Genomic DNA, 13,023 nt, shown 5'->3' on the forward strand with positions numbered 1-13,023 from the left:
TTATTTGAACTGATTTACCTCACCCCACCCCATTATTCCCTTTGATGTATAAGCAATCATGCCCGCTTCCTGTTGTTTACAGCCATTCTTTTGTCTTATCGCACCTTTACAGCAGTCTGCAGGGTAACTTTCTCTTTGAAATTTAACTTAATTTCGTTAAATTCTCTCTTTTTTTCTATCTCAATCCCACATTTGCCAACAAATCTATCCAATCTATCCTATTTAGCAACAAAAACCCGTATAAATTCCACCATAAATATTTATATGTATAAATATAAATCAGGATTCATAAATTGTATTTGATTTCCTGGCTTCTAACTTAAGTGTGGATGCTGAACTTTGGTCTGAACATGAAATAACCTTGCAGAAAAAAAGGGGGGAAAAATCTGGTCTGTTTGTGAAGTTGGAAAAGAATCAACATTTTACCCGCCTTGTATGCAAATAGCTCTGTAAAAAAATTCGCGCCGCGGTAAAGGCCGTGGAAGATACATACCTCAAATGATTCATTAATTCATTAGTTTTTACGTCTGGCGGTTCACATAAACATAGAGCACACTTCAAGCAATTATAAAGGCTTGTTTAAGAGTTTGGCACTTGTGCTTTTCATAATAAATTTGCTCTGTTACTTAAAAAACGTGTCGCTGCGTTTTATGCAGCTTTCAGGACCTTGCGTTGGCGCGGGAAATGAACGGAGTGTGGACCGCTTGCAGCTGCAGGTCCTGCTTTGTTCGCTGCAGAGCTGCTGCACGGATTGGATCCGTTTCTTTTCGTGTGTCACGAGTTTTAAAAGAAAAAAATGCCTCTCACTCGCTCCAAGGTAAGAAAAACACCCTGACGTTTTTAATAAAATTACTTCCTTTATCATTTGTGCTTTTATTAACTTTTTGAGTGGATAATATACTTTTTTGAATAAATTATCTTAGTTAAGTTGGACTGTAAACACCAACTTTCCCTTATCCTTATAGTCCTTGTTTATTGTTGGCGTTGTTGAAAAAAACGAACTGAAATGCAACATATACGGCGGAATGAACGTTTTTATTGCGTACATCCACGTTTTTTAATGCAGATCAATCATGGTCCAATTGTCTGCCTTTGCTAGCTTTATAGTCAGGGGTGTGTCCCATAAATCCGAAGCTCAAACATTAATGAAAAGCCCATCGAAAGAATTAACTGTGAAAGTGGTTTTAAGCAATTTCTTTTCCTTTACTTTTTGTTTTTTAAAGAACCTCTGTCTGGTTTTTGGACCTCAGCTTGGGCTTCAGAGACTTTTCTTTCTTGTTGCTCAGTTTTCATATGAAGCTCCACCATTTCTTTTCTTTTGAGGCTTTGCAAGGAAGTCTCGGTGGTTTTGTTAGCGTCTTCATTGAGAACAGTAAATCACGTGGCTCTATAGGCCCTCCTGATTTTTGAGCAGTTGTGCTCCTGTACCTGTTCTCTAAATGCTCTTGCTGTTCTTTTGTAGAAACTGGCCGCCCAGTCTCCATCCACCAGGATGAGCTTGAGGAGCTTCCGCAGCGTCCCGCTAGTCCCCATTGAGACTTCCTCCTCTTCTTCTTCTGATGACAGTTGCGACAGTTTTGGCTCCGATGGAGGCTATGCAAATATGGTAACGATAAAATGCCAATGAAATATTTAGGCTAAATGTTATTATGTGTGAACTGTATGAAACTAATGCTCGTGTCCGTTGTAGAGGAACAACTTGAGACAGACGAGGAGAACGGTGGAGAAGCGGAAAGTGTTTGAGGCTACCTCGGAGGAGGACACGTGCAGCGGGTTTGAGGAGAATGTGATCAGCAATCGGATAAAAGCTATGGTAAGGTCTGCGCAAAGCAAAACGGAACTGAACATCTTCAGAAAGCCCAAGCGTTTCCTCTAATTTCATGTTTATATTTTTGTTTAGAAAGTAGATGCTGAACCCCCGAGACGTGGCCGCAAGTCCAACACCCTGAAGGTTGCCTTAAATTTCCCCACCAAAAAGACGAGCATGAAGAGGCCTGCATCCGAACCACTGCCTCAGCCTAAAGTGCGAGACTCTGACTCGGAGGATGAAGAGGAGAACTTCATGAGCAAAAGAGCCCTGAATATTAAGGAGAACAAAGAAATGGTAAAATTGGTTACATTCAATTCACTTTGTAAACTGACCATGGTTTGGCCTTATTTACTTATGGCGACTTGTTTTACAGCTTGCAAAGCTCATGGCAGAACTGAACAAAGTGCCTGGACTCTTTCCTGGAAGGCGGATGTCGTTAACTACGGTAACGGAGATAAACAAATCGTCTGTTTTATTTTTACCTCGCCAATTGGTTCTCTATACTATATTAACATTTGCACATCTTCAGCCCCGACAGGCACCTCGGCGGTCCATGGGAACCCCGGGATCCTGCAGGAGAAACCAAGAGCGTTTGTCTCGGCCCCACACACGGTCCCGCTCCCTGGTGGACGGACCTCCCAGCCCACCTCCAGAGGAAGAGCTTGAGGACAAGTTCAGCCTGGTCCGCAAAAGTCGCTTCTATGAGGAAGTTGATGAACCTGTAAGTCAGATTGCACCGTTAATCATTTTAAAAAGTTCTAGACTCGCTTAAAAGACATAATAGCATGCTAATTAACTTTTTTTTAAAAACAAATTGGTGTGCAGCCCCGTCGCCGATCCTTCACTGGATGCAAGGCCATCCCCCATGTAGTGAGGCCTGTGGAGGACATCACAGAGATGGAGCTGCAGCGCATCTGCCACAATGTGCGAGAGAAAGTCTACAACAGCTCCACTGTAAGTCTTTGACTCAGAATGTGAAACATTTGAGCAGTTTAAAACAAACAAACAAACAAAAAACACCCCAACTCGGCTTCACAAACCTCCTTTCTTTTCAGGGAACCACTTGCCACCAGTGCCGCCAGAAGACAGTCGACACCAAAACTAACTGCCGTAGTCCGGAGTGCGTGGGCGTCAGGGGTCAGTTCTGCGGGCCGTGTCTTCGTAACCGCTATGGGGAAGAGGTCCGAGATGCTCTGCTGAATCCGGTAAGTTTGCAAACATGTACTGTGTTCTGTGTATGTATGCGTTGTACGTGTGACTCATTTCATTCTCATTGTTCCGGGTAGGAGTGGCAGTGCCCACCATGCAGAGGGATCTGTAACTGCAGCTTCTGCCGGGCCCGAGAAGGCCGCTGCGCGACGGGAGTGTTGGTGTACCTGGCCAAATACCACGGCTTTGACAATGTGCACGCCTACCTGAAAAGGTGAGTGGCACATTTGTCTTAAAATCTTTATCTCACTATGTTATGGGGTAAGGTTATTAACAGATTAATTTTCTCTCTGCAGCTTGAGAAAGGAGCTGGAAGAAAGCAGTGAGTGAGACGTGAATGCGAAGCAGCCTCTGCACCTGACTGACTTGCTCTGTGACCACTTTTTACACACACAGCCATCACGATGTTCATAGCTTTGAAGCGTTGTAGCGCGTTGCATTTATTCCGCTGGTTAATCTGACACTTCAGTGACAGAAGAAGAACAAAGGCTGTTTCTCTTCTGCACATTTTTCTTGTCTGTTCTCAAGAACTGAGCTTTACATTAAGGCTAGTTGTTTGTAAGCTAGGGTTGAGCGAAACACTCCAAATCTGCAATCTTAACTGTAAGATGATTCTTAAATCCTACAATGTACATATGGCTCGAATGTAAAGTCTGTTATTATAGCTGAATCATCATATTTGCTGCAGAAAGGCTTGTTTAGATGATCTGCTCTGTTTTACATTGTTTTAAATGTAATGATTTTTGTACTGCACTCATTGACTGACCCCCAGTTGCAAATTTATGCTTGTTTCTCACCTCTTTTTTTTAAAAAAGATGTTTGCTTGGGATGGCCTGTAGGAATGGTCCAGTGATGTGCATGCCGTGAGTGGGAGGGGGGTGCAGCTGGGAAAAAAACCTAGAGGAACTGTGAGATATACTACAGCGCCTGGTTAAATATCCTTCATTAGATAACTGTCGCTAATGGTGTGGAAACAATTAGCACACTCTAATGGGAATCTCATACCTGTAAATCATTTTATCCTGTTAAAGCACATTCTCGCTTTGCTCCAGTCTCTTTGGCTCATTTTCTGCCTTACGCAGTTAAGTAGGAATGGTTGAAGGTGCAGTAGAGTTATGGCCTGCATTTTCTGTTCAGAAGTGATACTCGTATGCACAATGAGATGAAATTAACCTTTGTGCAGTTCGTCTTTGAAATGTACTTCATTTGACCTGGAAATACTCTAATTGTATGATACTATTTGACAAAGAAGTAAAAAAAGGTTGGAGTTTCCTCACTGTAGGTGGAGGTTCTCTTACTGCTGCTTGGTTATAAGGCTCTGTACACCTTTGGTGATGCTTGCTTTGTGTTCATTGGGTTCGCTGTACAGTTTCAATAAAGTGTTGATTTCTGCAAAGTGCTGTCAGTGTTCTTTGACTTGACCATCACTCCATCCTCGACAGCGGCAGCTGCATATACTCTTGATATACTCGAGGTGGGGGGGTTTCTGTGTGATTGCAGTGACATAAAAGGCAAATACACTATACCAGCGGTCCCCAACCTTTTTAGCGCCACGGACCGGTTTATGCCTGACAATATTTTCACGGACCGGCCTTTAAGGTGTCGCGGATAAATACAACAAAATAAAACTAGTACCGGTACCAAAAAAGATGTATTCATAACACGTGAAAAGACCCAGGAAAACCGAGTTAACGATAAAAACCCTGAAAACCATACATTTCACACCTGACCCTCAACTCTCGCGGCCCGGTACCAGTCCGAGGCCCGGGGGTTGGGGACCGCTGCACTATATTGGCAGTACTCACTAAGTATTCACTCTCACATCTAAATTACTGAATTCAGGTGTTTCAATCACTTCCATGGCCACGGGTGTTTTTAAGAAAAAGAAAAAAAATCAAGCTGGCTGCTTCTACAAACATTTGTGAAAGAATGGGTCTCTCTCAGGAGCTCGGTGAACTTAAGCGTGGTACCGTGCGAGGATGCCACCTGTGCATATTCCATTGTCAACTTACAAAAAAGTGGAAGCGATTGGGAACGACAACAAATTAGTGACAAAGTGGTAGGCCACCTAAGACCACAGAGCAGGGTCTGCAGATGCTGAGCCACATAGTGCACAGAGGTCGGCAACTTTCTGCAGGGTCAATCGCTAAAGATCTCCGAACTTCACGTGGTCTTCATATTGGCTAAAGAACGGTGTGTAGAGCGCTTCATGGAATGAGTTTCCATCGCTGAGGGCTGAGTCCGATTCTGGGTTTAGCAGTTACCAGGAGAATGGTACTTGTTTGACTGCATTGTGACAAGTGTCAAGTTTGGTGGAGGGGGTTGTTTTTCAGGAGTTAGTTGCAGTGAAAGAAATTAAATGCTTCAGCATACCAAGACATTTTGAACAATTTCATGCTCCCGACCTTGTAGGAACAGTTTGGGCCTCTTCTTTTTCCAACATGACTCGAACTAGTGCGCTAAGCAAGGTCCATAGAGATATGGATGAGCGATATCGGTGTGGAAGAACTTGACTGAGTCCTGACCTCAACCTGAAAGAACACCTTTGGGATGAATTAGAGCAGAGGCCTTGTCTTCCAACATCATTGTCTGACCTCACCAATGTACTCCTGGAAGAATGGTCAAAAATTCCTATGAATGCACTCCTAAATCTTGTGTAAAGCCTTCTCAGAAGATTTTAAGCTGTTAAAGCTGCATAGAGTGGGCTGAGTCGGCTGACGTAATATTAAACCCTACTGATTAAGAATGGGACATCACTTTAGTCACCTAGCATGATGTTAGCTAGGTGTCATCAGGGTTTATGGTAAGCTGGAATTCCTTCACACAGAGTAAAACATTTAACAAGGCAGACACCATCCTTCAGGGCTGTCACAACCACTGCACTGTGAGGGGGGGTGTAGGTTGTCATTCATCTGCCGGCACAAGCTTGAATGGGTCTGATAATCACCATTTACACCAACCATGCTGCATTAAAGGCACCACACAAGTCAAAATACAAATAAAAGTGGTTTTGCTGATCTGCTGAAGTGTGAGCAAAGCATCCAGTGTGCCTTCAGTCTAATATTTTTTACATGCTCACAATCAGGATTGCCACAAACAATCTTTTCATTTTAGCTCAGAACTGGAGAACAGTTGACATTTTTATGTGATAAAAGCCCAAAACAGCTTTTCCCTAAATCCCACTCACTATTATTAGACTAAATAAGGATGCACATTAAATTAATGCAAAAACAAATATACAAAATGCTGAATTGATATTAATACTGTAGTTTTAAATAAGCAATATTTTTGTACTTAATTAATCTCACTTCATTACCCAGAGCACAGAAAATCCTTATTATAACAAATACCTGTCCACTTTGAAGTTTTTCAGCTCTTCATCACACAATTTTTATACATTGAACCGTTCCTCCAAATTCAATCATTTTTGGTGATTGAGTAGCTTATAAAATCACCTTTACCAGCAACAACTTGAAGTTATCATTTCTCAAGCTCCCACCACAGCATTTTAGTTGGGTTCAAGTCTGGACTTTGGGCCACTGAAACACACATAGATGAGATTTTCAGCTGTGATTGGGATCATCGTCCTTTTGCATCACCCAGCTTCAGCCAAGCTTTAGCTTTCAAATAGACGCTCTTATATCTGACTCTAGAATATTTTTTATGCAGAGGAGTTCATGGTCGACCCGATGATAATAAGCCCAAATCATCATTCCTCTACCACCTTGGCTAACTCAGTGTTTGGCTTTCTCTGAACTTGGCCAACTTCTTCACTTTGGTAGTGTGTCTATAAGGATTTTGTTCCAAATGTTTTGTGGTTTGTTCAGATACAAACCTTGCTCAGCCATGCTGCCATATTGTTTTCAGAGAGATGAGGCTTTCTCCTGGCAGTTCTTCTGAAGAAGCCATACTTTTTCAGTCTTCTTCTGATTGTACTGTCGTGAACTTTGACATTTAACAAGCTAACTGAGGCCTGTAGAGTGTGAGATGTAGGTTTTTTGCAGTTTCTCTGAGCTTTGCATGGTCTGACCTTGACATGAATTTAATGGGACGTCCACTCCTGGGAAGATTGGCAACTGCCTTTAATGTTTTCCACTCGTGAATAATCTTTCTCACTGTAGAATGATGGACTTCAAATTGCTTGGAAATGGCTTTATAACCCTTCCCAGATTGATGGGCACCAACAATTGCTTCTCTAAGATCATCGCTGATGTTTTTCCTCCTTGGTATTGTGCTAACGCACACCTGAATGCCCCACATCAACAAACCGCCAAAACGTATGCTTTATAGCTTTATGCTCACACTTACAGGTGATCAAATGCATTTGATTAACAGCACCTGGCTGCTACTTACCCTCTTAAATACAATCGAAGCAGTAAAGGTGCACTTAGTTGTTCACACTCTCAATTTTCTGCTTAGTTTTTGTTAAATAAATAATGAAAATGCCAGGTGTTATTGCGCACCTGAGGTTGTATTTAAAGAATTTTAATAGCTGCTGAGAACCAGATGATTTTTAAATTATTCCAGATATAGACAACCTTTGAATTGAAACAGAATATACTTTTCTTTTCACATGACTGTATGTGCCGTACGGAGGTTAGAAGGCTTTGTGGTGTTGCAGCAGAACAAATTTAAGCTTTTCCGTGTTGTTGTTTATCAGTAAGTTTGTTACAGCTGACCTTCACTGTTGGCCCGTCTGTCTAGTCACTCATTACTGCCCACGTCATCACTGATCTGCATCCTGCCATTTGTTGAAGCGAAATGTACACAAGAGAGGAGAACTAAAAATAAATAACATTAGCTATACCCATACAATGCATGCAGAAGGCTGAAAAAAGAATGCAGTGATCTCTCAGCACAGCTGCAGAGTCTTAATCTTCTGCGGATCACTGCCTGCTTGACTTCATCCAGGATTTATGCCTGAATTCATTCATCATGCAGGTCAGTATGGTGGCTTCAGACCAGTCCGTACACACGGAGTGCAGACAATCTGATCAATAATCTAACTAATAATCACTCGTTTAAAGACAGTAAACACTTATGAGCAGAGATCTTTAGGATATTCCAACTACTGATTCACAGAGATTCATGAAGATAGCACAGCTGTAGGATTTGTCCGTAGCCTAATATGCACCGTGCACAAACAAATTCATTATAAAAAAATTATAAACAGAAAATAATTGAACATTTGTACACACCCAGCATCGCCACATTATGACTGTTACTATCTGTGATATGCAGCAGCTTGTCCTCAAAAAAGTAGAAATATGATGTACAGTAGAGATAACTGATCTATGCTATGTACCATTTATGCTTCATGTTACTCCTGATTTGTATGAGGAACGTCAGTCCTGAGGTTTCTTCGAGTGAGGAATAATATAATCAGTGGCCTCTTCAGAGGAGCTAATGCATCCCCACAGCATGACAGTGTTTGCTTCAGCACTCTAGAGGAAAAATGTATGCATTCAACGGTATATATACTCATCTGTATATGTGTTTGAAAGTTAAAACCATCTCAATGAGAGTTGCCTGCTCCAGTTTGAGCCTCTCATGAATATCATTGCACTGAAGCCAGAGAGATGAAAATCAATCTCTTTGAGAAATATTTTCATTAAAAAATTATTTTAAAGAACTGGGTGATCTAATTAATATCCTTCCAATGTCTGCATAATTAATGTGTTTCTAAGGCCAACAGCTTAAATTAGCAGAATGTAGAAAATGGGGGAAAACCAAGACAGACTATAAAGAATTATTTGCACTGCTCCCGTTTAATGTTAATTGAAACCGGTTGAGGATTGTAGTGTGATGAATGCAAACAATAAGAACACTTAACATAACTTGCTGAGGAGGAGGAGAGAGATAAGAGATGAGAGATATGCTAAGCTAACCAGCTGCTGGCTCCTGCTGCATGTTGGCAGCACAGACATGAGGGTGATATCTTCTTCTTCTTCTTTCGGCTGCTCCCTTCAGGGGTCACCCCAGCAGATCATCCTGCCTCCTTCTCACACTGTCCCTAGAATCCTCTTCTGTCACACAAACCCTCTGCATGTTCACATCCATGAATCTTCTCTGTGGTCTTCTTCTTTACCTCCTGCCCTGCAGCTCCATCTTCAACATCCTCCAACGTAACCCTCCTCAGCACATGTCCAAACCCTCTGAGCCTTGCCTCCCTAACTGGCTCCAAACTGTTCAACCTGATCTTCCCCTCCAAATGTACTCATTCCTAATCTTGTCCATCCTCCCAATGAAAATCTTCAACTCTGGCACCTCCAGCTCACTCTCTTGTAATTTTGTCAGTGCCACCATCTCTGGTCTTTGGTAGCATGCTGAAGGGATTGCTTTATGGTTAAAAAATTGCTATTGTAAAAGACCACCATTATTTGATTAAAGCTGTTGGACCATGTGATGGTATTTTAGTCACACTTTAGGCAGACTGTGTGTGTAAAAATGACTTAAATAACACTAGCCCATAATAATTCTGTCAACTTACAAATTTGTAATCTTCTCTCATTTCTAATTAAGTCTGTGAGTCTGGTGTTTCTTAATTAATAATTAGAAAATAATCATCGTATCCTCACACTTTTAAAGAATGCATTATTATATATATAGCTACTAATACAACATCTCTTCTCTTCACCCCCCTTTTTTTCCCTCCAAAAGCAACATTTCAAAAACTATTATTAGTATAATAAAGATGCACTTGAAAATACTAGTCCTGTATTAAATACCAATGATCATCCACTTTGGGGTGATGAATATTTAGGGAAGTAATTGTTTACAACGCTCAAGCATTGAGCTGATCTGGTAATCAGGCTATGAAATACAATATTTATTCATTAGAGCAGATTTAATGAGGCCTTGCGGCGCTAATTATGAAAACCAGTGTAGCAGTAAATGAGTAGCGCACGGTGGTGTCGGGGCTGCTGCGGGGTACCTGTAAGGAGGGACTAGGGGTTGAAGTGCCCTGAGTGCTATGGCACAGTGAACAGCAACACACAGCCCTGACTGTGACCGTCCAGCCCACAGCAATACATCACCGGACCTGCAGACAGGTCGCAGATGGGCTCCACATCCCTGCATGCCCTGCTCTCCCACCTCCAGGTATTAAGGCTGGAATCCCCAAAAGCATCTTAATGCCCAAATCATCTCTTCTATTGCATGTCAACAGACACAGTGGCAGTGTAAAAAACTCAGTACAGTGGCTTTTAAAAATTGCTTTATTGATGTACTTCCAGCGATAAAGCCAGAACAGGTGGAGCGCTTATTCTGCAGTTACTATTTGTATGCAGGTCTGGAGATATGTGGTAGGATTTCACAGCATAATATGGGTTTTGATTGACTGATATTTTCATTATGGCTGCAGGGTAGCGTGAAGACTGTTAATTTGCTTGAGAGTCCTGCAGGTCTATGGTGATTGTAGCAGAGCCAGAAGAAAAGCTGAATAAATGAAACTCACAGGGCACAATCACAATCTGTGGGTCAAAATCAACTGATTAATTATAATTTAGAATCAATCTGTCAGGCCTCTGTAATAAACACCCTTTCAGGCTTGCTGCTTAATAACCAGCTTTACATGGTACGAATGTAACATGGTACACTGTGGTAGACCATGTAAAGCTAAGTCCTTACTGTGAATATGCTAATTAAATACTTACATATTTCCCATGATAAATTGAGACAAACAATAGGACGTGAAAGAGGAGTTACACCGGGCGCTCCTACTATTTGACGCCGCTCAGCAAGAAGACTTTCCACACAAGAGTCACCCACTGGCTCTGACCTCTACATCCTGTAAAGTATAGTGAGCAGAGTGCTGTTAAATGCATAGTGAGCGACTCTGGGGTGGCAGGAGGCTCATGACACGTTCCTTTCCCTCCTGTTCCAGCCTAGAAAGTGATGGAAACAGCAGTTTGGTCCAGGTGTCAGGGACATTATCAAAGAAAAGGGCTGCCTGCAGTTGCTCCATCTCACAGGAAATTGCCAACTCACCCTAACAAAGGAAGGCATAAGTGCACTTGCTGCTGCCTTCAAGGGGAGCGTGATAAGATGACATTATAAATACAGAATTGTTCATGGAGGTGGAGGGGTAGGCACATCAGGCAGCTGAACTTGACAATTCAGTTTTTCATGTACACTTCCAAAGCCCGTACGGGTTTATGTAAAACAAAACCTGCCTCTTATCCACCTTTGACTGCAATTGCGAATGTTAATCATTTAAGGTAGTTGAGAGAGGAGCATTGCGAAGTTTGCAGCTTCACTTCCAGGATAAACTGACGAGACAAAAAAAAAAAAATAATGACAGAAAGAACATTTAAATGGGGAAATTATTTCATGTATATTGTTTATATATCAGATGCACCATTACTGCAAGTATACAGGTGAGTGTACAGTCTGCTTTAAAAGGTAAAGATGGATTTACAGGAGAGAGTCTGCACATTTAACAACTGGACAAATAATTAAAGGAATTTAAATCACGTTCTTCGCGTTTTCCTTGCAGTTATCACTAAGGCACTGCCAAATATATTTGTAAAAATAACGATCTAAAAATAGACACTCATGATCTCAGTGTGTGTCTGGTAAATAATGTGCTGTACGCTGTCATGTAACGCTGCTGCTCTTCATCATGTGAAGGAGTTCAGTCCCTAGATGCATCGTTCTCTGTGGCACCTGAAGGGGGAGCTCTAATACAGGTAACTCGGTGCACTTGGTCTGTCTTCAACTTTCAGAAAGTCTTTAGGAGTCGAGAAGAAAGTGGAAGGACCATCAGAGCTTTATCCGAAAAAACCCGACACCCGAGACATGTGTGCTTCTCCGCAAAGTCGTATTGTACGAGACGGAAATTCAGTCAATTTCGAGCCTTTGAGGAAAAAGTAGCGAGGGGTTGTGAGGCTTTGCATCCGGTGGATCACAGCTGAATATTCAGCTTTTTGACAGGAAGACCATGAATGTGTCTGTGTACAACGTTCTGAAGCTTTACATAAAAAACATCTAAAGGAGCTGAAGTAGGGTAAGGTGGTGGGGTAATTATGACCAGGGGAACACAGGGCTGTAATCTGTAAATCTATTCTTACCCTAAGTAAGAACTGGTACATTGGATTGATTTTTATTGAGATCATACATTATAAATGAGGCATGGAGGAGCTTACAGCCTTGAGATGGTGGTGCTCACGTGCTTCATTAATTTTTACTTCATTAACTCTCTCCTTCAGACTCTTCATTGGAGAATTCATTGCTGGTCATGAATCCGGGCTACAGGCAAATGGACAAGCCCGGCATGACTTTCAGTGGAGTGGATACAGTGAGTAAGGCTGTCAAAACAAATCAGTAACACATGAAACATACATAATCTCAGATCAGTCTGTGGAACTTGTGTCTTTACATTTAAAAAACATGTTCATAGGGGATGTAACATTTTATTGCACACAATAAGATGAAGTGCTGTATCAGTAACAGTCATTACAGCTGCAGAAAACAGAAAGCAAAAAAAAAACCCCCTAAGAAACATGGAAACAAAAACTTCTTTCTGGAGTGTTTCTTAATATCGAGGATGTAAAATTCTGTTATCAACAACAAGGCATTTTCACACAATTATCCACGTCACTGTCGCCGTTCTCTCAGAATGCATCAGTGACTGGTTAAAATCCAGCCTGATAATTACAGACCCTCATCCTCAGATAGCTGCTGTATTTTCACTGCAGTGTGTTTACTTACTCCCGTGGCTGCAAGGTGCTTTTTGTTTCACAGCGAGGATTTCAAAATTTCCCTTGGGCCCTTTAGAATGGACCATTTGTTTAATATTATAGCCTTAAACCCAACAATATCAATCAGTCATGAAAGCACCTATGCATGCTGCTATGCCCTGCGTCACCATTAACTCCAGACAGGTGACGCTGGATTGCAAGGCGAGCGGAGGGAGGGTGTCGGGAGGTAAAGAGGGATAAATGGATGGTGTTGGTTTGCTTTTTTGCCCCCACCCTCTAAACCACCCTACCTAACTTTTTTTT

At 41.8% G+C, this 13,023-nt stretch overlaps 1 protein-coding gene across 1 annotated transcript; it reads left to right on the forward strand.

The window, feature by feature from the left end:
• Positions 1 to 684: 684 nt before the first annotated feature.
• On the forward strand, positions 685 to 4,415 carry cdca7a (cell division cycle associated 7a). The gene is made up of 10 exons (XM_005921490.3): positions 685 to 817; positions 1,463 to 1,606; positions 1,691 to 1,813; positions 1,901 to 2,104; positions 2,184 to 2,255; positions 2,340 to 2,531; positions 2,636 to 2,764; positions 2,866 to 3,015; positions 3,097 to 3,233; positions 3,316 to 4,415. Exons 1-10 carry the CDS (start codon positions 797 to 799, stop codon positions 3,347 to 3,349), a joined length of 1,206 nt encoding a protein of 401 aa, XP_005921552.1. The 5' UTR covers positions 685 to 796; the 3' UTR covers positions 3,350 to 4,415.
• The last annotated feature ends 8,608 nt before the right edge of the window (positions 4,416 to 13,023 follow it).

The sequence above is a fragment of the Haplochromis burtoni genome, unplaced genomic scaffold, assembly GCF_018398535.1.
Source record: "Haplochromis burtoni strain Fernald_Lab_line unplaced genomic scaffold, NCSU_Asbu1 Contig_48, whole genome shotgun sequence".
NCBI lineage: Eukaryota > Metazoa > Chordata > Actinopteri > Cichliformes > Cichlidae > Haplochromis > Haplochromis burtoni.